The 25,053-nt window shown below is 44.7% G+C and overlaps 1 protein-coding gene across 1 annotated transcript in view; it reads left to right on the top strand.

Moving 5' to 3' along the window:
* The window catches only part of ZFHX3 (zinc finger homeobox 3), a 276,675-nt gene that overhangs the window by 217,555 nt on the left and 34,067 nt on the right, over positions 1-25,053 (top strand). The window contains 1 exon segment of the mRNA XM_027773529.1: positions 7,924-8,031. Coding sequence (XP_027629330.1) covers positions 7,924-8,031 — 108 coding nt within the window.

The raw sequence follows: 25,053 nt of genomic DNA, 5'->3' as shown, positions 1-25,053 counted from the left end.
CCCATACCACACTCTAACTCGTCAGTGCTCAACTTAGAGGGGAAGTTAAGTAAAAAGGCAAAGGAGAGGCTCCCCCAGGCTCATGTTTTGGGCAAGTCGGACTTGGCTTTACCAGCGGGGATGGACGCACAGGCCAGGCTGCACTTCAAGCCCAGCCTTCCGGGGCTGCCTCTTGCCGCACAATTCCCATTTTTCTTGTTTCTGTAAACAGTGGCGAGATCTTCAAATATACAAAAGCATAAATGGTCTCTATTCTCCAATTAGTCATTTTTAATAATACCCAGAGTTGCCTCTGGATTGTTGATTCTTACTGCCTGATGCCAAAAGACAGTGTCGGTGGGGTGGGGGGACAGGAAGGAAGGTCAGGGTGCCTGCCCGGCGAGGAGGCCCAGTCCCTTCGGTGCTGGGTTCTCCTGCAGATCCTTTCCCAGCTGTCCCCTGGAAGACGGGCAGCGCTCCACCGCCTTTCAGGCTCTGCCCAGATACTGGGGCACTGCGGCCCCAGGTGTATTTGGTAAATGAGCCTCTGGTTGCAGAAGATTCCGTGTGGTAAAATGATCACGTAAGGAATCCACGCAGAAAAGAGTTGGTTGCTGGCGGAAGGGCGGGCGTCTGCTCTTCCCTGTGTCCTCCCAGGTCCTTTGCTGCCCACATCCTCTTATTTTTGTAAGTTCTTTTTTTCTTCCTCTCTGAGTGAGAGAGGCAGAGACAGCACCTGCAACAGTGTCGATGCGTGATCCACCCATCATTGGTCAGCTCCCAGTCATGGGCACGAGGGTGCCTCAGGGAGGTCTCTACGTGCGAACCTGGGCCTGCCCACCTGTGTCAGCCTCCCAGAGGATTGCGTTTTAAAGCCCTGTGCTGCCTTTCTGCCCCACATCCTCTTAACTTTTGGAGACCTGAAATTGTTTTTATAAATGTCATCTTCAAGAACCAGTTTTGTTGAAAATAACCGGTTAGCAGTTTATTTTTTTTAAGCCACCAAGGTAGGAAAATTCCCTATAGGAGCACTAGGCTGACCTCTGACAGTTCATTCCAATAGGTGGAGAAGGGTCCTTGGCAAGCCTGGCAGAGCTTAAGTGGGTGACAAAATGGAAAATAGCGCAGTGGTGCCTCTGGAGGGGGAGACCCACCTCTGCCTTCCCCACGCTCTGTCCCTTAGATGGTGCAAGGGGTCTTCCTGAGGAGGCAGATTTTGGAGGCCCAGGTGAACAGGTGTATGGGAGACCAGTTTTCCCATCAGCCATGTGGCATTGAATGCCTTGGACTCTGCTAGTGCTCCAACATTCTCCTGTCCACTGAAAAAGAAAGGACAACTTACCCCGAGGAGACAGGAAGATACAGGACTTCTGATGAGTAAATGAATGCTCCAGCCACAGAGCCCTGCCCCCCCTCACCCTCCCACATGCATCTGAGCTCATCCTTCACCCCTCTCAGATTTCTTGCCCAGACTACAATGGTTGTCTCTGAGGATGTCCCACTCATCAGTGCTGACGTGGATCCCAGGCCTTTCCTCTTGTGATTAGGCGTTTTCCTCAATTAATCTTTATGCTTTAGTTAAGGCGCTGGACACTCCCACATGGCCGACCACGGTTCAAGTCCCGGACCTGTGGCTTGCTTTCTCACTTTCCTTCTCTCTGTGTGTCTGTCTTTCTCTGGTCAAATGAAAATAAATGAATGAATAAATAAAATTAAATAATTCTTTAAAAGAGAGAGAGAAAAAAAAAAACAGAATAGGCAAAGTTGGCCAGCAATTAAAAAAAAATGTTCAGATGATTATTCGCCAAAGACGTCCGGTCAGTTTGTAAAGTCCCTATTCCAAATGCATTTGTGAGAACATGTAGTCACCTTCACTGAGATGCAGAAGGAACCATTTGTGGTAATCAGAACTACTCTGACTTAAGGGAAGATTTCCGGGGCTGGGGTATTGTCACCCAGAAAACCTCATTGCTGGATACTACCTCTCAGGCAGCTTTTAGCCGGGTTTTCAGGGCTGGAACGACACCATGGAATACATCCAGGGCATAAACATTGGAGATGCATTTGGGAATGCTGCAGAGTAACTTTACTATGTTCTGGATCAGGGTGGCAGTGTGCACGTTGGCTATAACCTGGGTTACATGGAGAGTCACCCACTGGTCGGACCATTGGTCACCATTCAGTGAGATTCCACTTGCCAGAATGGCATGGAGGAAAGAATAGCATGGTTAGAGGCCCACTATGCCACAGTCTTGTGGGCGCAGCCCCGAATATTACCTCCACTACCGTCTCCCTCTGTGGTGTGGAAGGAGAAGACAGGACTGGAAGTAAAGAGCTAAGACCAGGGCATTGTCTATACCGAAGATCAGACCCGTTCTGTGTTTCTGCTGTAGCAGAATCTTAATGCAGTGGAGTTGATTCGAAATAAGCGGCCTAGGCCTTCGTAGCCACCTTTTATATTGTTGGTTTTGATTTGCCTTGTACTTGCAAAATAAAGGAATATCTGCAGCCATAGAGGCTCCCCATTGATAACATGAGCCCACAGGATTAGTTACACTGAAGTGCTCGGCCCTCGTTTTCCAGTTGTGCCAGCCAAGGCATGAAGAGGACAACTGATTGGCCAGGCCATGCAGTGAGTACTTAAGAGGCCAGCACCTACACAGAAGTTAGAGGCAAAAAGAGGACACGATGCAGTCACCAAGTCCCTCCTGCTGCCCACCACAGAGACACCAGCAAACGCCACTTGTAGCCGCCACCTTTTTGCTGGTCAGAGTGTGCTGGGCCTTTCCTGCCAACTTCTGCGGTTGTCCTGGGGTTAATTACGCTGAAAATAGAGAAGGGAAAAGCTTTAACCCTACCTTCTAAGTAAGCAGGTTGGTTATTTTGTTTTTCAAAGAAGAGGTCCTATATACAATTAAAACTTGTTTCTGGTAAACCTCATTCCAGGAAAGATGAGCTTTTAACAAAAGGCTTTTGACAGCTGCAGGCTATTTCATTTTTTTTAATGCCGAATGAAAAATCAATACATTTTTCTGGGTTATACATATTCAGAACAGGCCTGATATTTCCATTATAATGGAAAGTGGGTGTCTGTGCACATCTCGCCTGTCAGAGCTGCACCACCGCATTTTCCAAGCCACTGCTAAATATTTCAAACCTGATTTGATTGTGGTTCATGACAGCTAATGTTTCTCAGCTCAGCTCTTGAGGCTGCCGACAGGCAGACTCACTTTATTTCCCCCCCCCCCCAAACATCACTCACCAACCCCCCCAAAGCAAAAGAAAGAACAATTTCATTCTTCGGGATCTCAGATTGGTGTATTATTTAAGTAACATGATCGTGCGAGAGCCTCGGGTACAGATACCCTGGTTCTTAGGAGAATTTCCAAATTTCTTTCGCATTGAGGCACTGTGGGGACTTTGTCAGGTTTGGAGAAGGTTTGAATTAATCTGTATTATCCTGTTAAGAGTTAGGAACAGAGGGACTAGTTTTAATCATTGATTGACTCCCCTTTCTTTCAAGCCTGTAAGCGATTTTTAAAGTACCCCCAATGGACATGTCAGGTGGCCCCTGTTATTCCAGAGAATGGTACCATTTTTTTTAACATCCGGGACTTTTTCTTGGGTGACGCATTTGGGGAGTGTGTGTGTTGAGGTTGAGTGGTGCTCTCGTGACGATGCCACCTCTATTTTTGACTTCTGCCTGGTGCTCCTTCCACAGACCCATTTCCAGGTTGTTCATAAACTTGCTACAAATCCCCCTGGGGTTGGCCGGTTGGCACACTCGCTTCCTTAGGAAGCAGACTTCACCACCGATGGGGGAGTCACATAGTCACCTTTAGCAAGGTGACAGGTGTGAGGTTGCTAAGAGGACAGTTTGCATTTGTGGTAAAGAAAACCGCTTCGCATGGAGGAAAATGTTCTGGGATTATGTTTTCACCCCCTCCTCTTGTTACCCGCCCCACAACCGGAGCTGCCCTAGGAACCCTTTCCCCTTCAGACTGGCATTCCTCACACCTGTGGGCTCTGCCCGCAACCAGGAGACGGGAGTGGTGGGAGCAGACTGGATTGGGCCCAGTGCTAGTAAGTGCTGACTGGGAGAAGCAGTTATAAAAACGTGGCGGTGGAAATAGACTTTTTTAAAAGCCAACATTTTACAGGGAAGTGAAAGGCAGAAGGGACACCAGGAAGACCTGGCAGATTTTCTGGATTTGCTTCTGTTTCTCTGGCCCTTTAACATAAAAATACATACAAACTAGAGGGCGTGCCTTCATCTGAGGGCTGCTGGGGAGTATAACCCTCGAAGTGGGTTTCTGCCAGGGTTTTCAGTGGCACCTTCCTTGGGGTCTCCTAACAGAGACTGGGCTTGCTAGCTCCTGCCAGGATCTAGGACAGGGCTGGGGGAGCGGAGGTGACCTCCTTGCCAGGTCCCGGCCTCGCCCTTAAGAAAGCATTCCTGATGTGCTCTGGTCAGGATCTGAATGTTAGTAAATGCTTTGACGGGAAGATGGTTTATTCGTCTGTTTCGGCTTTGAGAACAGCACAACAGCTGTTGTGTGTTTTGGTGAAGGAAAACAACGTCTTAGTCTGAGTGAAAGACAGGATTTTCCAGATAAACTTGGTTGTCGATCCATCAGGTCTTGTTCCCACCATCTGTCAGTAGCTGATATTATATTAGTTCGTCAGGAAAGGAAAGTCATGACGTGTTTTTGTATAGAAAAACACGTCATGACTTTCCCAACAACCCAGTAGAAAAACCCCTGCAACTTCTGTAGTGTCTCCAGCCAGTTGCCACTGACTTCTTGGGGGTGGTGTGAGGGAGGATGCAGTCCCTGATCTGGGGGAGCGGGACCCCACTCTGTCCTGGCCTTATCAGCGTAGCACATGAGTATCAAGTTTAAGTTTCTAAAGGGGACAAGGGCTAGGTAGCAGCCCCAGGAGCTCAGCGTGTGGACACGGCTCTGCACCTCGGAGCCCGATGCCATTGTGCTCCTGTTCCCACGTGTTTCAGAGACCAGGCCTTTCTCTTGGGTGCCTGGGGCCTGGATCTTGGCAAGGGACTTCTTTACACTTTTAAGACCCATAAAACATACCCCGTCTGCCAAGCACCCTGGGCCTGAGCTGTCCACAGGAATTCACAGTTTGTATCCCTGTTTTCTAATCATTTCTCTACCTTTATTGGTATTCAGAGCTCACAGTTTTCCGGTTACTGTCAGCCTGGGCTTTCATCCATTTTAAAGAGCTATTTTTCTTCTTGCTGTTGATGATGATGGTATAAAGACAGATGGTGTAACTGCTTATGAATGTCCTATTTTATTTCTTCAGGACCAGACAGTTCACTTGAAGACGTGTATTATTTCCACATGCTCAGGTTAGGCAGGCCAGACTCCTCTGCTCCTGCAGCCAGCTGCCCTTCCCAGCCTCGCCATGCGGAGGGCGACACCTGTAGGTCACAGGTGGAACTGCAGGGAAGCGCCTGCTTGGCTGACCGGGTGCCTGCTTTTTAGTGGGGATGACAACCCTGATTCCCTGACTGAGGGAGGATCTTGTCCAGTTCGTTATTTATTTTTTCACCGCACCTTTTAGTGAGTGCGTCACACATGACAACATTCCAGCTGGGAACTCAAGAAGAAGACTTGATTTGTAAATCTTGAAGGAGAAAGAGAGAAAGGGAAACAAAATAGTTCCTGAAATAACCTCTCCCATTGGAACTCAGCAGCCTTCATTTTCTGCTCACATTAAGGCAGGTGGGGAGGGAAGGAAGCAAAGGCCAAACGGGCTCATAGAATGAGAGCTCTAGGAACATCCACAGAGCACCAAGGGGCCTCCTTGCCCGTTTCGGCAGTGGTCTGCTTACTCTTTACAGTCTCTGTCTCCTGAAGAGATTTGTTTGGAAGGGCCGAATGAACCGGGGTCATTGCCACGGGAGTGTTTCAGTCTCTGCTCCGATAGCCATGGGCCAGGTAGCGTGCAGGAGGGAGGCCTTGGCCTTGCAGAGGACCTCCCGTGGATAAATCCTTCCCTGCTTGCTTCCCTTCCGGCACCCGTCCATCAGGGCGTTCTCCAGTTTGTAGGTGCCAGACTGCGCCCGTCGAAGGTGCTGGTGCGTGTGTGTGCTAGAGAGGAGGGGCCATTGAGCCATCTCTTTGCCTAATCAAATTTGATTAGTGTATCAATACCACAGCTATTTCGTATCACAGCATATATTGGAAACAAACGAGTATATTTTAAGAGACCTAGCTAATTTGGGTAGATGCAATTTAATAACATTGACTAAATGCTGATATCGCCATTCAAAGATGAATTTCATAATTACGTGTTGAACAGTTTTATCAAAAACCTGAAAATGCTTGGAACATCCTGCCGGGACATACTTAAGATGATATATATATACCATACTGTAGAACATACTTGTTATTACTCTCTTAGCATTTATGTATTTTCTCTACTACATGACATATGTTCTTACCATGAGACATAATTGAGTGACTTCCAGCCATGCACGCGTGAACTTCCTCTAGGACTACCACATAAACCCCATTGGTAGAAATGACATTCCCTGACCCCTAGTTCAGTTTTCTAATCCTTGCACCTCCATCATCTTTTCTGGAAAAGTGAGGAAGACCTGATTCTAAAGAGATACCGCCTCAAGTATTTTAGAACCCACCCATTCCCCCACCCCCCGAGATCATTTTACTTTGCACTCCTTGTACTTTGTGAGATAAAATTCTCAGACTATTTTCTGGAGGATCAGAGGCCCTTACACTATGAAATACTGAAATACTGGGATTGCAGAGCCAAACGGTGGAGTCAGAGCCCCCGTCTGGTGTTCTAGATTAGACTCTACTACCTGGTCCTGGGTCTGGGCCAGTGCCAGCCTTGGGTGATGGGTACAAACACCCTGACTCTCATGTCGCTGCACTCAGGAAGGTGTCACTCTTTAAAGTCTTATCATTTCATCTTTATGGAAAAGATTCCCACCTTGGTTTGTCCGCTTTATCCATTCATTTAACCTACTCTTACTGAATGCATGGTTAGGATGATGATCCAGAGGGCCAGGAGAGCAAGGGAGAAGCGTCTGAATTTCATTCCCTCAACATCTAGAGTTTCACATCATTTTCTTCTCCGCTTGGGCAGATGGGACTTCACGGTTAGCCTAGCATTGGAAATAGCCATTTTCCCACTTCACTCCAGCCCTCTGTGCTGTGCAAGAGACATTTTCTGGGTTAGTTTTCAACCAGTAGTGAGTAAAGAGTAGAATGACTTCAAAAGGAAAGTCATTCGGTTACAACCTCTTAACCCTAGCTCTAAAAATCTTACTTTTACCGCCAGAAGAATTTGGTTTCTAGAACTCTCTATATTGGTGAAATTGCATCACATATTCTGTGACGTCAGAATATGAATGACTACAGACATCTCCTACCACGGTCTGGCTGGCACCTGCGTGGGCACTGAGAGCCAATAAGGGGTCAGTGATTGGGTCTGGTTTAGACCAATACTGGGATGTTCTAGAGAAGGAGCTGAACAAGAAGTGAACAAGTTGCTTTCTCTCTCTCTTTTTTTTTTTTTTTTTTTTCATTTTCAAGTGTAAAATATGTATGAAACTTCAGGGATTCAGATGTTGTTAACTATTTCAGCAGGGTTTGTTTTTGAGTTTAAAAAACCCAAGTGAGGCATACAGAGTCTGTCTGCAATACCTAATGGACACATGTCTGGAGCAAGTCACAAGCTCATAGCAGCTGATCCCTGGGAGGAAGTCCTTGCTGCTTACCCAGGCCTAGGTATATCCTTAGTACAGCTGGCATCTCAGAGCCAGTGAGAGGAGAGGAGGGACAGAGTCACCAGCATCTGTGTTTTGTGTTGGTAATTCTTTGGAATGGGGACCAAGAATCCTTCATCTTCCTTCTACTTCCAATCCTTGACATTCTTTATTTTTTATTTCAGAAGAAGCTATCGAAGATGTTGAAGGACCCAGTGAAACAGCTGCTGATCCAGAGGAGCTTACTAAAGACCAAGAGAGTGGAGGCGAGAAAGACCAGAACAAGTGGACAGGTAGTGTGGGTGACTGCTCTCACACCCTCCGCTGCTTCCCCCCGACGGTGCAGGGAGCAGATACTCCCTTAACCTACCCAGAAAATCTGTGCTGGCTCCAGAAGAGCAGGGAAGGGATTTTGTTTTGCTTTTTTGAGTGGTCACCTTTGTTCGCCTTTATTAAAGACGTTCTAAGTTTCCGTGGTCCAGAAGCCAACTCGTTTATTGTGCATCCAGCTGTCAGGCTCTGTGCTGGGGCTTCTCGGGTTTTGAGGTCACGTTTCCTCAGGAGTTCCTCAGTGCAGTTTTGCCCTCGAAGTCATTCCTCCCCTGTTGATGCCACAGTCTTCTGTCCCACCTGCTCCCAGTCATGAGGGGTGAGTCATGTGGAAAGTGATCAGAGCCACCCTGATCATCAGCCTCAAGAGTCTCTAAGGCAGTGGAGGTGGCCTTTGTCCTGCCTTTGGGGGTCTGGGCTGGCCCCCACATGTCGTTCCTATCTCCCTCCCTCCCTCAGGGTGACGACCCACATTTTGAAATTCATCCAGAGGGTAGATGCGCAGTTCAGAGAGGTGCCAAAAAAGCAGGACAGGAAATGCTTTTTCCAGAAACGCTGGTGTTGAGAGAAGGGGATTCTCCAGATAAGATTTCTGTATTGAAAGAAGGGAGAGCTGATATTCTTTCTATAAGAAGAAAAGCTTAGGTTTGGGGAGAGGAGCACATTCGTTTCTGAGAAGAAAGTCTCCCAGAAACCACCACAATCACAGGGAAATATGACAAGCAACAGAAATTTTATGTGGAGCTCAGCCACGGTAGTGAGGCAGGAGTTCACCCATGTGCAATGGTGGAGGCCACAGGGGAGGCCCTGGGTCAGTTGTCTGTGTGCCTGGTGCCCACCTGTGCTCCAGGCTGACTGGGAGGCCAGGGCAGAAGGATTTTTGCTAAGAGGTGAGACTGTAAAAAAAAAACAAAACAAAACTCTCTCTTTCTCTCCTCTATGCTCATGTTAACTCTATGTCATAGAAAAAAAGTTATTTTATGTGGCCTACCTAATTTTTACCATTCTTAATACAGTATTACAATACTTTGATTTTTTTTGAGAAAATATTTACCTTCTGGAGTCCATAGTGGTTGGGCCTTTGTTACTTTCCAGGCATGACTGTTCTTAAATCATGCTCAGTACTGGCCTTCACTATTTAAAGAAGATACAGAACCTTGGAGAGAGGCCAGAGGAGAGCAGAGAAAATGACTGAAGGCTGAGAAATGTTGCCTCTGAGGAGAGGCTGAAGAAATGGGGGCTGTTCAGCCTAGAGAAGAAATTTGAGAGGCAGCGTGACAACTTCCAAATATCGTGAGGGATACAGCAGAGAAGGCAGTGTGTTTCCTGGGAGAGAGAGACAGGCCTCCCCACCGCTGAATGAATGGATGGGCACACAGCTGGGTCCACCATCCATTCTGCTCAGTGTCCCCTTTCAAATGGGGCTCTGTGGTATCCAGAGGCTTCTACTCAAGAAAATGCTGATGGGGTCACACACTCTGGGAGGATTCATAAGGTGGGGCCAGGGAGCAGGGGATGGACAGCCATACCCAAAGGCCCTGACTGTGATGGAGGGGGCGGCTAGCCTTCTTTGCTGCTTTGCCTGGACCAAGATCCCAGGTTCGCGGTAATATTAAAGTGAGATCTCAATAAACAGTTCAGATGGCAATGATACATACCTGCCCAGAGGAGGTGAGCTGGGGAAAAGCATTGCACAAACACAAACTGAAGCCTGAGTGACCTTCCGGACCATCTGGCCTCTGCTGTCATGGTCTGAGTGTTCGTTTCTAATCCTCACTCTGCCACTTACTAGCTCTGTGACCTTGCTCAGCCTTCACATTTTTCATGTCTCCGTTTCCTCACGTGAGATGGGGATTAAAACTAGCACCAAGTCCAGTAAGATTGCTGTGAGGAATATTTGAATAAGGGAAGCTTAGAACAGGGCCTGACATACAGTCATCTTTGTGAGAGTTTGTTTGATAACTTAGTCAATTATGATGAAGAAAACTAAAAGCAGTTTTTCTTTGTGTCCTCCATTTAAATGTAAAATCGCAACCAGGCTGCTTCAGGGATGTTGAGAAGCTGAGGGGGAGCAACATACATGCATTTAGGGGGATCCTACCAGTGATAATGGGTGCATATGCTTCCTGCATTCTGTGTCCTCAGGGCAGTATGAAAACAATGAAAAGTAGCCAGGGTTTTTGCAAAGCTCCTACTGTGTGCAGTGCCCTGTGCCAGGCACTATCAATGTGCTTCTCTGTTCCTTATAACCAGTTCAGGGCAGGCTTTGTTGAAGGCCGTTCAATTAGATCTTACTCCAAGTGACTGTCTTCATAGTTCTAGTGGACATACTAGATAATCAGACTACTACAAGATAGAAAATGAACCATAAAAATGAATGCCCTTAATATGGCTCCACTTTCTCATGCATTCGTTTAAGCAACAGGCCTTCTTAATCTTTACTTCTGAAGACAGAAAGCACATGAATGAATAACTCAGAGGTAGATCTTGCCAGTTGCACAGAGGTACAGAAAGAAGGGAAAAATTCTTTCCTGACTCCTGCAAATGATTCTCTTTTGACCCGAAACATAATTTTGTCTATAGCGTCTGAGTGTGTAATGACAGGCTTTATTAAGGCACTTGGGCAGATTTGATCTTGGAATCGATATAGGTGCCAGCAACCTCTTCTGAGCTCTCTTTTGGATCCTCAGTATTTTATAGAAAATATCTACGTTTGTTCCATTTACTCGCTAAATTGAGCCGTTCCTATCTGATTAAATGTGATGGGAAGTACTTCCTCCTGGCAAATAAATAAATAGTGATTTCACAATTTGTTCTGTTGATTAGCGACTGCTCATGATGCAGATTAATAATATTTCAGATAGGCCTGGGTAATTGTCATCTTCTGAGCTATTGATTATGTAGTGTTTGGGGTTTGTTCAGGAATGGACCGTCTTTACTAAAAATTTTTACTTAGTTCTCTTTACATCAGAGTGGGCCTTTTCATCTGCTTTTCTGGCGTCCCTCTTTGGGGTTCTTTTATGTAGATATCAGGTCTTTTACCATGGGTGGTAGCAAGACAAGCAAGGTAGTGATTTGAAGCGTGGCGGGGTCAAGTCCATGTTCAATGGCCAAGTCTCTACCCCGTGCAAGGCCCTAATTTCACTTCCCGGATCACAAGTGCAGTGAAATTACAGGCCTTGCCTTCAGGGAATGACACTCTACTGGGGATGCAGGAATGTCCACAGTCATAAGAATGACTTGACGGTGGGCCGGCACTGCCGACTTTGTGTGCCCACGGACATGTTCTGCAGCTGTACTGTACAGTACGGTAGCCATCAGCCACTTACGGCTATCGAGCACTTAAGATGTGGCTGGTCCCACTGAGCCCCTGAGTTCTAAATGTAATTTCATCACAGTGAATTGCAATTGAAATAACCACCTGTATAGCTGTAGATACTCAGAAGGAACCAAACTAACCCTGAAAGAAGGCAGCCCGTGTCTAATCATTTTCCAGTTATCAAAAGCAGCATTAAGCTCTAACCCTGTACCAGGCGTCATGCCAGTGTTTCATGCCTTTCCTCGCCGTCAGGGAGGCCGTGAATTGCTCACAGGTGCACAGGCACTGCTCCCCACAGCCACTGGGGTGCAGGTAGGGCTGGGGACCCCTGATGCCAGGGCCAGTTGCAGCTTCATCTCCTTATTGCCGTTGGCCATCATGGTCTGTGTGTGCCACGATGTGAAGAGAGGTTGGGAAGTGCTGTTTTAATCACATTAGCTCACGTGATTCTCACCCACACCCTATGAGATAGATACCGTAAATCCCGCCCTCCCACTCCTGCCGTCTTGCAGATAAGGAAACCGAGCCCTGGAGAGCCCAAGCAAGTCACCAAAAGGCATATAGCGAGGTTCATGCCTTGCCACTCATTAACTGGGCAGAGAGGTACTTCCCATCCCAGCAGGAACTTTCTTCATCTAATCTTTTGAGCTAGTTTTCATCTCTGTTCTAAGTATGAGGAGTAACACTTTCTGAAAGTCATACAGTGGTTAACAGTGACATGACAGCAACCCATCTGCTGAACTGGATGATCAAGCATAGTGAGCCAGCGCTGTGCTTAGTCTGGAAGCAGGGAGGTGATGTGGAAAGAACTCTCTAGATGCCTACGAGGAAGTAAGTGATCTTGGTTGAAAGACCTTCACCTCTTGAAGCCCTGGGTGCCTCACCGTCAAATGTGGACAAGTGACACTCCTCAGCCCCAGCTACCTGCAGGTTCCACCGTGGCAAGCAGTACCTTATGTACAACTGCTTGGTAAATGCGATCACATCAAGTCAAGACCAGCATGAGGCAGCCCCACGGGCCAACCAAGGGTTCAGGAAGGGTCTTTCAAGCAAAACTTCTCTAATGCACGGCCATTTCCACTGTCCAACTCTGGCTTTCTTTTGTAAATTGTGAAAATGACCCTTGTTCATCCTCCCTCTCTCACGTCAGTATAAGGTATTTATATATTAATGGATAAGACCCCTTGTTCTCTTTTACCAGAGTGGATCTGACTGTGTGTCCTAGACTGAAGAGCCCCTAGTGTCGGCAACTGAACAGTGATTAATACAGTGATTATCCAATCAATCATTAATTGCAATAAATTAAATATACAGTTAGTGTGATCCTTTATCACCAATAATTAGGGGTAAAATGTCGAACTCCTGGCAAAGAATCATAGTAAGGTGGTTATTTAATCTAGCCCCAGTGCACCAAAACTAGGGCTACTTAAGTCATTTGAGACAAGATAGCCGGCAGGACTGGTGCTTTGCAAAGAGGAGGCGGGAGGTATAGCCCAAGTTGAAATAACAGTGCAATACTGCTTCATAAGGCCCTAACTGATCTTCATGTTTATATTTTTGTAAAATTTTGAGTCAGAATAGCAGTTAGAGTGTTTTCTTTTTTCTAGAGGAATAGCCTGAAGGGATTTTATTTTATTAATTTTTTTAAAATCCATGATGCTCACCTAACACAGAGCAATTAGTGCAGTGGAGCGTCCCTGATTTGAATCTATGGAAGATTGCTATTAAAGGAGGTATTAACGGGCTGGCAAGGTCTGGGCGACTGTTAGGGAAAAGCGTGTTTATGGAATATGGTGCTGGCAGGCATGATTTCAATCGGATTTGACATGTTTAACATAAATGTATAGTGTACAGCTCTTGCTGCATATGAATAATTCCTGCAGACCCACTGCCTTTCTAATTACTGAGGTTGAAAAAAAGCAGGTCAGGCACATCCTGGTGGAAATCTATTACCAGCCCTCCCCCCATTCTCCCTGTTGTTTACAGCTTTGTATAAATAGAGATGCCATTGTATGGAGAACTTAGTGCCTGAAATGTAATCCGTGACAGGGATGGGAAGGGGCTGAAAACATGCCGCTGCTTTTTTCCCTTTTTAACTGGGTCCATAAAGATAACAGAAGGTATGTACCAGAGGAAACATTATATGTTCAGAAAAGCACTGAGCTAATAGAAGCCAGAAGCCCTGGGTTCAAGGCCCAGTTCTGCCACAAAAATTAACTGCATGACCTGAGGTCTCTGGGTTAGTAGGACTGAGACTCAAGTGGCCCCCTATATCTTAGCCCTGTCATTGACTGGCAGCCAGGCCATTCACTACCTTTACAAAAAGTCATGTTGGCCTCACCCTATACCCTTCCAGCTCGGTTCCATTGCTCAGGCCCACTCAAAAGGAAATTTGTCTTTGCAGAAGGGTGTGTGTGAGGGAATGCTGGGAGCCTCGTTCGCATGGCCCCTTGTGGTTCACATTCCTGCCAATGAAAACCGCTTTGGGTTTCATGTTTTCATACACAGACAGGAATTGTGTGGCCATGGCAGCTTTTCCTGAGTTCTCTAGCTTCCCCTCTCCCACTTCTCGCCCTCTTTTTTTTCCCTAGGCCTCTTTTGGTAGAACTTGACTGCTTACAGTCTACAGACAGAATGCTGTCTGACAATTGCAAACAAGCCATAAACTATTTTTACGTTAGGGAGTGAAAATAGACAGAGGGTGAGGTGTGGATCTGGACTTGCCTGAATTCAGTTATTCAAAGGTCTCAACTTTGAGAATTTATAAGAGAGGTAAGGACCACATCAAGTGGGCAAACATTTTTTTTGTGCACCTATCTAAGGCAGATAAAGAATATGCAAAACACAGTAAGAAACTCACTTTCTAGGAGAGATGTCATGTGTAATCACATAATTACGCAGTGTAATGAGCGTTATCATCAAGGTATAGATAAAGGGCAGTGAAAATGTAGATTGAGAAGCAAATCACTGTTCAGGACTATAGAAAATATCTTATAGATTTGCATATTATTTCTACAAAGTGGCCTGTTACCCTTCCCTGCTTCATTCCAGTTGTAGCATTTATGCTGATGGGGAAGCTCCTCTGTAATTAGAATCTTGATCATGATTTTTTTTGTTTTTAATAGCGTGCTTTCTTTTTCGTGAGGACAGCAGAACACTTTCCTTAGGCTCTTGCACTCTTCTTGGGTCTAATAGTATCTTTATTTTTCAGGCTACAGAATTAAGACCCATAGGTTGGGAATTCCAGGGTTTCAGAGCTACAATCAAATCCCAGTTTTCCTTCTGAGTCAGAGATCTGTCCCCCACAGTATAAAGCTATAGAACATGCCATAAAATTGCTTTCTCTTATTACATGAGATTGGAGGAGAAGAACTTGAAACTCCTGTGCTTGTCTAGTTGTGAAACTGAATTGTCAGCCGTTTATAGTCGGGCCTGTGTGACATTCATTTTTGTCCTCTTCAGCACCTAGCACCTACTTACCACCATGACATAAATACTTTCAAGTCCAAGTTATTCTCCTTTCTGCTTTGTGGACATAAAAACCATGGGTTAGAAAGATGGTCCTATGTTGATAAAAAAGAAAGGCAGGGGTCAGAAGGTGGGGCAGCACTTAAATGCAACACCTTGCAAAGCAGGTGCACACATGAACGTTGCTGGTTCACTTCCAGAGATCTCCCTGAGTGTGCGGGGCATACACACGCCCAGGATCCAGGCTGGATGAAAGCTAGGGACGGATTACAGCAAGACCCTCTTGAGGGTGCTGTTACTATCTCTCTGTGGGTGTGTGTGTTTCTCAGTCATGGAATAACTAAAATAAACTCTAAAAAAATAAAAAAAGGAAAAAGAAAATTTAGGGTGTCTGTGCTTGTCCTAAAACCAGGCCTCCTCTCTCACCCTGTGATTGTATGGCCTCATATTAACCTGTATTATTTTCTAGAGATGAAATCATAGGCCTAGCCTGATGGCACAGTAGGTAGCGTACTGATATGAATGCCCAGTAGGCCCAGAGCGTGCCTGGCCTGTGCCCAAGATCCTCACAGGTTGGAGGGCTGAGGGAGGAGGAGCCTCGCAGCATGATAACCCTGTTGAGGGTAATTTTTTTCTGTCATCTATGTACATGTGTTGTCTATTGTAGAATGGATTTTTTTAAGAGAGATTTTTGTTATAGAGTGTATGCGCTTGCCAGAGAGACAGAGAGGAACATAGAGACAGAAAGTGAGAAATCACCCCCCCGCTCCCGGGGAATGGCCAGGCCTCAATCCTTTCTCCTCCATTCTCTTTCTGGGATCTTGGGTATGCACACACACACACACACACAGCATGAGTTTTAAGCTGCCAGGGTCGGTAATGGAACCGCTGTTGACTACGTGGGAGTCCAGTGACATAACCGTTATGCCCTCTGTTGGTCCTGGGTTTTTTAAAAATTTAAGAATGGAGGCCAGCGGTCAGCATGGCAGCATGGTGGTAAAGGTGCTGGACTCGTACCTGGTTGACCGTGATTCAAGTCCTAGACCTGGCTGCTTGCTTTCTCACTTCCCCTCTCTCTCTGTCTCTCCCTCTGGTGAGCATATGTGCACTGTAGCAAATTAAAAATAATAATGATGATAAATAAAATTAAATAAATGATTATTTTAAGAGTGAAACCATAGCAACACATGTTCGAGCTTCCACCATCTGCTAGACTCTACTTGGCTTCATGTGCTCACCTCGCACTTGCCTCACAGAAGCCCTGTGAGTAGACACCGTTACTCCATTGCTAGATGAGGAAACTGAAAGCTTGGTGTAGTCAAATAAAATGCGACAAAGTCACACACCCTGTCAGTCACAGGATCTGAATCACTGTGTCCAGTACTACAAACCCCTGTCCTTTGTTACTTAGAAAAGGGGACTGATACCTTTGGGTGAAGAGAACTTGGCTATAGGAAAACCATGTGTGAAAAACATCACTTCCTGAAGAGTCTAAAGGTTCAAAGGACCAGCTTTCTACCTTTCACACAGATTTATTATAGGCTTCTGGAGCGCTAGAGTGAACCAGGTGAGAGCGAGTGGACACTGAGAGAAGCAATCACATAATTATTACAGAGTAGGGTTTCAGAATACCCAGAGAAGATACTTGCAATCTGCTTGGTGCTTTAAACCTTCTAGAGAAAGTGGAGAATCATTTCCATTTTCCAGCCTTTGCAGGAGCCTGACATCTTTCTTCCCTGAGTATGAACTCTGACACTCTCCTATTGAACCTGGACTAGCAAAAGGAAGGCCTTGGCAGATTACTGAGAGGTCGATTTGTAAGGGTACTGAAAGTTATGTTCGCCTCGTTGTCTGTCACCCTGCTGGACACACACCCACACTTTATGTGTTTATTTCCACAAGTTCAGTTTCACTCTTAAAATTCAGTTAAGTATCTTAGGATCTTAGATTTGGAATGGAGAAAAAACTTGAATGTTGTTATATTCCAATCTCTGGGTATCTCTATGCTGTACTGGGGCTCAGAGACCATAATGAACTCAATTAATGCTTGGTTCAATGGGGCTGAATGAGCTTTTGTTAATGATCTTTGGCTTGGCCCCAGAATAATTCACTGGTTTTGTCATAGGTCTCGTACCTCCACATTTTTTCCCGTCAGTCCAAGGGTCTTTAAGGTTCCTTCCCACTCTGGTTATCTTCAAATCCATGGTTGTCACCATTCTGTAATGAAAACCTGAGGGTGACCCCTAATAGGGACCCCGACTGTGGCCATTTATCCACGTAGGACACTAGCCACAGCTACAGATGTCATCTGTACACAGCTCAGGAGTCTATGCCAGAAGAAGACAGGATACCTTGGGGGAACTGACAAGAGGCCAGAGGCAGGCAGACTCACTTATTACCTCCAAGTCAGGAATCCAGTCAAAGTCAGGAATATTTATCCGGTCCCCAACTCCTGGCATGAGCTGGGCTCATGGTGGCAGCCCAGTGACTGGAAGTCATTAAATAGACCGACAGCTGATGTTGGTCTAAACGAGCTGGTGGCTCTGTTTTGACTGGTGGTTCATTCATAAACCCGACACAGAGGGAGCAAGGTATCTTGAAACTGAAATGCGGGATGGCCTTTTGGGAGCTCCAATCAGTGTAGTTAAGCAGCCTTATGCATATTTCAACAAGGAATTAGTGCAACAGATTGATGCCTCTGATGTGGGGATTAGCACAATTTTTTCTCCCCGAAGATACAGAGCAAGCAGCAGCATCCACCGGTCAGCATGGGCCCACCCTTCTACCTTGAGGCTTCTAGAGCCTGCCAAAGAGGCTGCGGACTGGGAAAGGAGAGGCCACACAGCATGGCGCCTGAACCCCTAGTCCCCAATCGCTGATTTATGCATTTGGGGCTAGTGTGGATATGTTCATCCTTTCAAGGCTGAAGCAAAGGGGACCTTGGGCTGGTGTGGCCCACAGGTGCCTAGACCCATGAGGCCAGCACTAAAAAGATGCTTCCTAGTTCTGCAAGGTGGAAAGAGCACAGGGATATTTGCTCTTAATGGCGGTTCTCCAGGACACGTGGAAAGAATGAGATTTCTGTAAACAAGGCAGTCTGTCCTTACTCTGGATTACACTGCTAACAGAACACATGGAGGTTATTCCTTCTGAATTTCTGCCTTTGAAAACCTGGCTGCATTTGTCTTAGACTGATTAAGTTCTAAGGGACAGTCACATTTAATCTTTCACCTTTGGCCTGAAGGAGAAAACATCTATGCTTTGAGACCAGGCCTGGCTTTCTTCTGGAGTTGAGATGAGCGTGTCATACCCTCAGAGTCATGTGAAAGTGGATTAGCAGATCTGTCCATACTTGGTGGACCCTGTCATTTAATTTTAGTTTGACCACAAAGCAGTAGGGCTCCAACCATTTCAGAGACTTTAGCTCTGACAGTTGTTCTCAATGTATGGTCCCTGAACCATCAGTTTTAGCTGAAGGCCTACTAGGCATGCAAATTGTCTGACTCAGATTTACTGAAATTGTAACTTGGGTGTTGGGGAGCCGGGGTGGGGGGTGGGGTGGGGAAATGCTATGATCCATGCTTTAATGCACACACTATGGTGTTCTGATATACTCTGGAGTTGGAGGACATCAAGACTGTGATCTCAGTGACAAGCATGATATTTTTGAGACCTATCAATATTTCTTCTCTCACTGGACAGCAAGTCGTGAGCTGTTGGAGGGTGAGAGATATTAAGCTTTCCTACAAAAATAAGGGAGATGCCTCAAAGAGACACAGGCCCTGACTTTTGGCAGATGTAATCATAGATGGCACAACTGGGGGTGGGAGGAAGGGGTGGTCAGAGAGACAGGGTCACAGTGAAAAGTGACTGAAGACCTCAAATTGTCTAGCTGAACTAGTTAATGAGAAATACCTGAGTAAGGGTGGGTGGGCTCTCTCTCTACTATTCTTGCAACTTCCTGTGAAACTTTGCAGTGGTCCTCCCTTACCCATTGTTTCACTTTCCATGGTTTCAGTTACCCGTGATGAATCACGGTCTTTAAATATTGAATGGAAAATTCCAGAAACAATTGATAAATTTTAAATTCTGAGCAGCGTGATGAAATTGCAAACCATCATACTTTGTCCCATCCAGGACATGAATTGCCCCTTTATCCAGCATATCCACACGGTACACCCTGCTTACATCAGTCACTTGGCCATTGCCATTATTGGATTAAAAATGAAGATGAAGGAGACGCACTATGAAAAGAGGACCCTGCACCTTTCGTGTAGTTCTCAGTACGAGCTGCTCAACCATTGTCTCACATGGTGAAATACCTGTGTCTATTTCGCTCGAGTAGTTAGGCAAATGCAAACAAGGGGTGGTCAGAGGGGCAGGGTCACAATAAAAAGTGACTGAAGACCTCAAATCATTTATCTGAACTAGTTAATGAGAAATACCTGAGTATGGAGTTATGTGAAGTTTTTTTCTTTAGTCAATGGAGCTAAATTTTATACATTTAGGGGGATGGCAGGTGGCATGGTGGTGCTGGACCCCACATGGCCGATTCCCTTTCTCTCTGTCTCTCTGTGGCCAAAATAAAAATTAATAATCACAAATAAACAATTCTTTTAAGAAATTATGCACACACACACGCACACCACATAATATGTTTTTTCACATATATACACACATATACATATGTATATATCTAGGTACATATATATGGTTCACTACTGTCCACAGAGGTTCTTTGAATGTATCCCCCACAGATAAGGGGGGACACCTGTGATTATTTTTAAGTGAAAAGTAAAATAATAACACCCAAAAGCTGCTGGATTTTCTTTTTTTTTTTTTAACTTTTTTCTTTAAGAATTATTTTAGTTAACTTTATTCATTTATTTGCTTATTTGTTTTAATGTGACCAGGGTGGGACAAAGTGAGAAAGATAGAGGAGGGAAAGTGAGAATGCAAGCCGCCAGGTCTGGGACTCAAACAGTGGTCGGTCATGTGGGAGTTCAGCGCCCTTAACCACCACACTACCTGCTGGCCCCACATTGCTGGATTTTCACAGTGCTGATGTTACTAGTTCACATTTTATTTGGAACAGAAAAATAATTTATGTTTCCCTGAGTTGCAGTTATACACACTCAAGTCTCCATTGGAATCCCTTTTAGAAAGAGAAAGTTTAATGAGTTGATAAATTTGTATGTCTTGTCATACCTGTGCAGACATGTTCTTCTTTTTGGGCAGGTAGTTATATTTCTCTAAATTGATTTCTAGAGAAGCACAGGGGCTACAGAGCTTCCAGTTCCCAAGATGAGACTTGGGTAGCATGTTCTTACTTCACACTAGCCTGGATGTTGTGAGATTCTACACCTTTGTGCAGGGAAGAGAGAGGCCCCAAGTGCTTTTTAGCCATGGCATGAAGACCACCTCCCCCCCCCCACACACACACACACACTGGGTATACATGCACATTCTTCTGCTTCACACAGGTTCTCCCGGATCCCTCTTAGAAACATCTCTAAATGCTCGGTTAGAGGCAGAATGAGACCATGCATGTTTAAAGACCAAGTTGGCAGCAAGGCAGACTCTTTGAAAAGAACTGTTGTTTTCTGTATTAGAGGAGGAACAGAATTTAGCAAGATATCTGGCTACTTATCAAGTGCAGTAGTTCCACAAGAGATGCAGTAAGAAAGCTCAGTTCCTCTGGGGAAGGAATTGCAAGCAAATACCAAGAGTAGCTGCACTTCAATGACGGTATGAAAATCAGAGTCCAGAAGCACAGATGGCTTTCTAGAAACTTTGCATTTCTGCTGTCTAGAGGGAGCACAAGGTCTATGAGAAGATGAGGGAGAAAGGCTGTGGAAGAAGGACACTGTACCTTAAATGTAGTTCTAATTAGGAGTTGAACAACCATTTTCTCTTCTGGTGAAACATCTGTCTATTGTAGAGTAGTTATGGCAACTCGAACATTGAGTATAGAGTTGTGTGTGTGAATTTTTTTTCCTCAGTCAATGGAACTAGATAAAAGATTGCTGTAAATTTCTGGGGCAGGTGGCAAGCTGGTTTACGGAATGCAAGGCGATGAGAACCTCTGGCTTACGGAAAGTAGCATGAATTAATAATCATTTAATTGGCTCCTCCATTATGTTGCTGGTTTGGGAGATGGAAGTTTAGATGGAGGGGCTGTCAGTGGTACTTTAGCTAAGAGTCTGACGGTTGAGAAGTGGGGGTAGCAACTGTCTTTGGACTCTCCACAAGTATCGAATAACAGACAGCGTCCCAGGTCCTGACTGGGCTCACCTTGGGACCCCCAACAGGAAGTAGATCAGCACTTGGGTGAATACCATTTCCAAGTGCCATCCCACCATGAAGAGAAGAAATGCAGAAGACACTTACCAGTGATGTGGAAAGCTCAGTGCTTGCTCAGGATCTCCCCAAGGAGATCTCTGGCAACAGGGAGGCTGGCCTGCAGCACAGAATGGCCACCATGCCAACAGTCCCACTGGTGGTTTGAGTGATGAGAGGATGAATTTTGCTCAGGAAACATAAAAGCTAATTCTACTAGTACTTTGGTTTCCTTGATGTGCAAGTGGATTTCTTGGCTAAATGATTACGGGAGGCTGAAACACAGGTCCCATTTTTATTTCACTTCCAGATTTTGTTCAAGTCAGAAGGCAGCAACTCCATGACTTACCCACTTCAGGGTTGTACAGTCCATGTCACTAGATGAGAAATGAGGCATATGTTGGCATCGAGTTCCCTAGTATTGGAGTTACAGCTACTGTTTTCTATGACCAGGATTTCAGTGACTGATTTGGAATTTGTTAATGAAGTTGGGGCTGCATGAGAATTTGTTCTAGGAAGTTTTATTCATTTATTTTTAAAAATCAGCTGAAGTTATAGGGGACTGTGAATGTTTAAAAACTCCTTTTTTTCCATTACTTGGCCACTTTATAAACCCACTAAGCGATACTACTCTAATCTGTTCCTCAAGTCACTTTCTACATTAAATGTTGCTACCGTTTTTCAATTATTCTCTGTGCTTAGGATATAATAATACCATTTTCTTGAAAATTGCAAACAAAACTCACTGAATTCAGGTCAGTTCTCTTCCCTTTGCTATTGCCACTAATTAATCTGAGAAGAGGCGTGGCTTTTTAAGTAATTTTTAGATGTTAAATACTTCTCGAAGAAATATGATAAATCAAAAGCTATCTGGAAATTGATGTCTCCATGCATAAATTCTCTCTTTCCCCTAAGGAAGCCACACATTGACAGCTGTCTTTCCCTTTGGGATGACATTCTTTTGCTTAGAATGTAGAGGAACCTAATAGAATAAAATGGAGAATCATGAATCAGTTCTGCCTCTCTTGGTCAATTTTTCTGTCTTGTTTCATTTTTAGTTTGCTGTAGGGTGCATGTACTCACTATTAGGGAGACAGAGACAGAGAGTGGGAACATGAGAAATTACCTCCTGTGGGGATGGCCCTTCTCCCCTATTCTTCTCATGGGATTTTGGGCACACATGCCTGGTGTAATTTTTCAGGTGGCGGGGTCCGGGACTTAAACCACAGTCAGCCAGGTGGGATCCAGCTGGTTTAACCTCCCGCCACTGCTGGCCTTGCCTTCGTCAGTTTTAATAGCCAGCTTATCACAGTATAAGGGGAAATGATGACTCTTAGCCCAGAAAGCTGACTTTGAATTTTCTGAACTCCATAACAGGGACTCCACTCCTTTCTGTGCCTCTTCAGCAAGTGTGAGGTAGGGCAATTACAATTCCTAAGAATTGGATCAAGTGCTTTTTTATCTCTTAGAAAGTGTGTGTCAAGGAAACCACATCTCACGTCCTGCTAAGTTTCAGTTAAGGTCTGACCCAGCATTCCATTGTCGTAATACCCCATTTACCTAGCTCTATGGAATATGTCATCTATAGCACATTTACTCACATGATTCCTTGCCACGTTTTTATCCACTTTGAAATGCCAGGAGCCCAGCATGTTGCCTGTGGAAGATTTATTGAGACTGAACATACATTTTTTTATGACATAACTGCCAAAATGAGAAAAATTGCTTTTACCAGCAAAGTAAAAAATGCCATCTTGTGTTTTGCACAGTATGGGTCCAAATATCAACTTTTTCATGAGCTGTTGAATTTAAATGCTAAGCCATTTAATTATAATATTAAAAATAATGTAATTGGGCCAGCCCCATGGCCTAATGGTTAAGGAAGCCAGATTCTACATGGCTGATCTTGTTTTAATCCCCAGCCATCACAGCTTGAGAAACATGGTAGGGGACTGGAAAGTGGCATGGTGGTTAAGGTACTAGACTCTCACATGGCCAACCACGGTTTGAGTCCTGGATCTGGCAGCTTGCTTTCTCACTTTACCTGTCTCTCTCTCTGTGTCTCTTTCTGGTCAAATTAAAAAAATAATAATGAATAAAATTAAATAAAGTGATTCTTTTCTTTAATTATTTATTTATTTATCCACTCATTTATTTATTTATTTATTTATTTATTTTAATTTGAACAGAGAGAGACACAGAAAGAGAGAAAGGGAAAGTGAGAAAGTAAGCCACTAGGTCTGGGACTCGAACCGTGGTTGGCCATGTGGGAGTGTCCAGCACCTTCACCACCACGCCACCTGCTGGCCCCCATAAAGTAATTCTTAAAAAAATATAAACATGCAAGGTACCTATGCATGTGTGCCCAAAATCCTGACAGGATGGGAAAGCAAAGGAGAAGGAATTTCAACATGACCATGCTGCGTTGGGTGTTCTTTCTCCATCTCCCTCTTTTATTTCTCTTGTTTCTCTGGCGAGCATAAATGCCTTCTGGTAAAATAAAATTTAAAAATCAATCTTTAAAAAATTAAAGATAATATAACTATATGAGAAACTTAGAAAATGGCCCATGGTACCATTAGCCAAAGCCAACAGTAATTTTTTTCTAATCTTTTTCTCTAATACCTATTCTTTTTTTTTTTTTTTTTTTTTTTTTGAGAGGTTTTTGCTTTTGCTATAAGGGTGTGTGTACTCACCAGACAGACAGAGATAGAAAGCGAGAAATCACCCCCCAGGGTGGGGGGGTGGCCACACCACAGTCCCTTCTCCTCCATTCTCCTCTTGGGATCTTGGGTACGCACGCACACACACACGCGCCTGGCATGAGTTTTAAGCCACCGGGTCCAGGACGCAAACCACGGTCGACTATGTGGGAGTCCAGCTACATAGCCCTTACGCTAACTGCTTGTCCCTCCAATACCTATTCTTTACATAGCTGCAACGTGATAGAATACACGTTTTATCTTCTTTTCTGATTTACATTCCCAAAGATTTTTTCATACTACTTGATAGCTATCATTTGTAATGTCTTCTAACACTCAGTAGAATGGCTGTACCGTGAGTTATAGACACTGTGCCTCGCTATAAGATACCTAGAATGTGCCTAATTTATTCTGTTCTTACTACATTTCTTTAGACATTTTTACTATAGTGTATGTGCACTTACCTGAGAGACAGAAAGAGAAATCACACACACACACACCCCAGGAGGGGAATCTTTTCTCCATTCTTCTCTTGGGATTTTGGGCACACACATATGTGCCCAGCATGAGTTTTAAGCCATTGGGTCCAGGACTCGAACCACGGTCGACTATGTGGGAGTCTGCGGCGCAACCATTATGCTGTCTGCTGTTCTGATTCTGTTCTTATTGTAAAAACCACTCCAGGCAGTAGCTCTTTAAGCTGTTTTGTTGTTGTTGTTTTGGTTTTTGGTTTTACTTTTTTGTTTTGTTGTGTTTTGTTTTATTATTTGTATTACCAATATAAATTAGAGGTTTCAGGCACTGATTGTCTAAACTGTGTCTTGTCTACAAAGTACATCTATTTCTGTTCACTGATGTGACATCATAACAGACCTAAGAGTGACCAGGAATTAATTTGTTAAATAGTATTTTCTGTTTGTGACATCTCTCCTAGAGTTTAAAGTTTAGAAAAGTCTTCAAAGAAAAACACTACAGTACTTTCTTGATACCCAACCTACAATGTAAGCTAGTGATAGAATTTAAGTCAAAATTGATTTGGAGACTCTGACCCTTTTGAAGTTGTTCAGAGAGGAGCAGCTTGAGAGACCCTCTGATTATCTGTGGCTTGTAACAAACCCTCATCTAGCATGTTAATGGAGAATTTGCACAACTCTTTC

Source organism: Tupaia chinensis, unplaced genomic scaffold (genome assembly GCF_000334495.1).
Source record: "Tupaia chinensis unplaced genomic scaffold, TupChi_1.0 Scaffold000355_1, whole genome shotgun sequence".
Lineage (NCBI taxonomy): Eukaryota > Metazoa > Chordata > Mammalia > Scandentia > Tupaiidae > Tupaia > Tupaia belangeri.
This window is presented reverse-complemented; position numbering and strand designations above follow the sequence as displayed.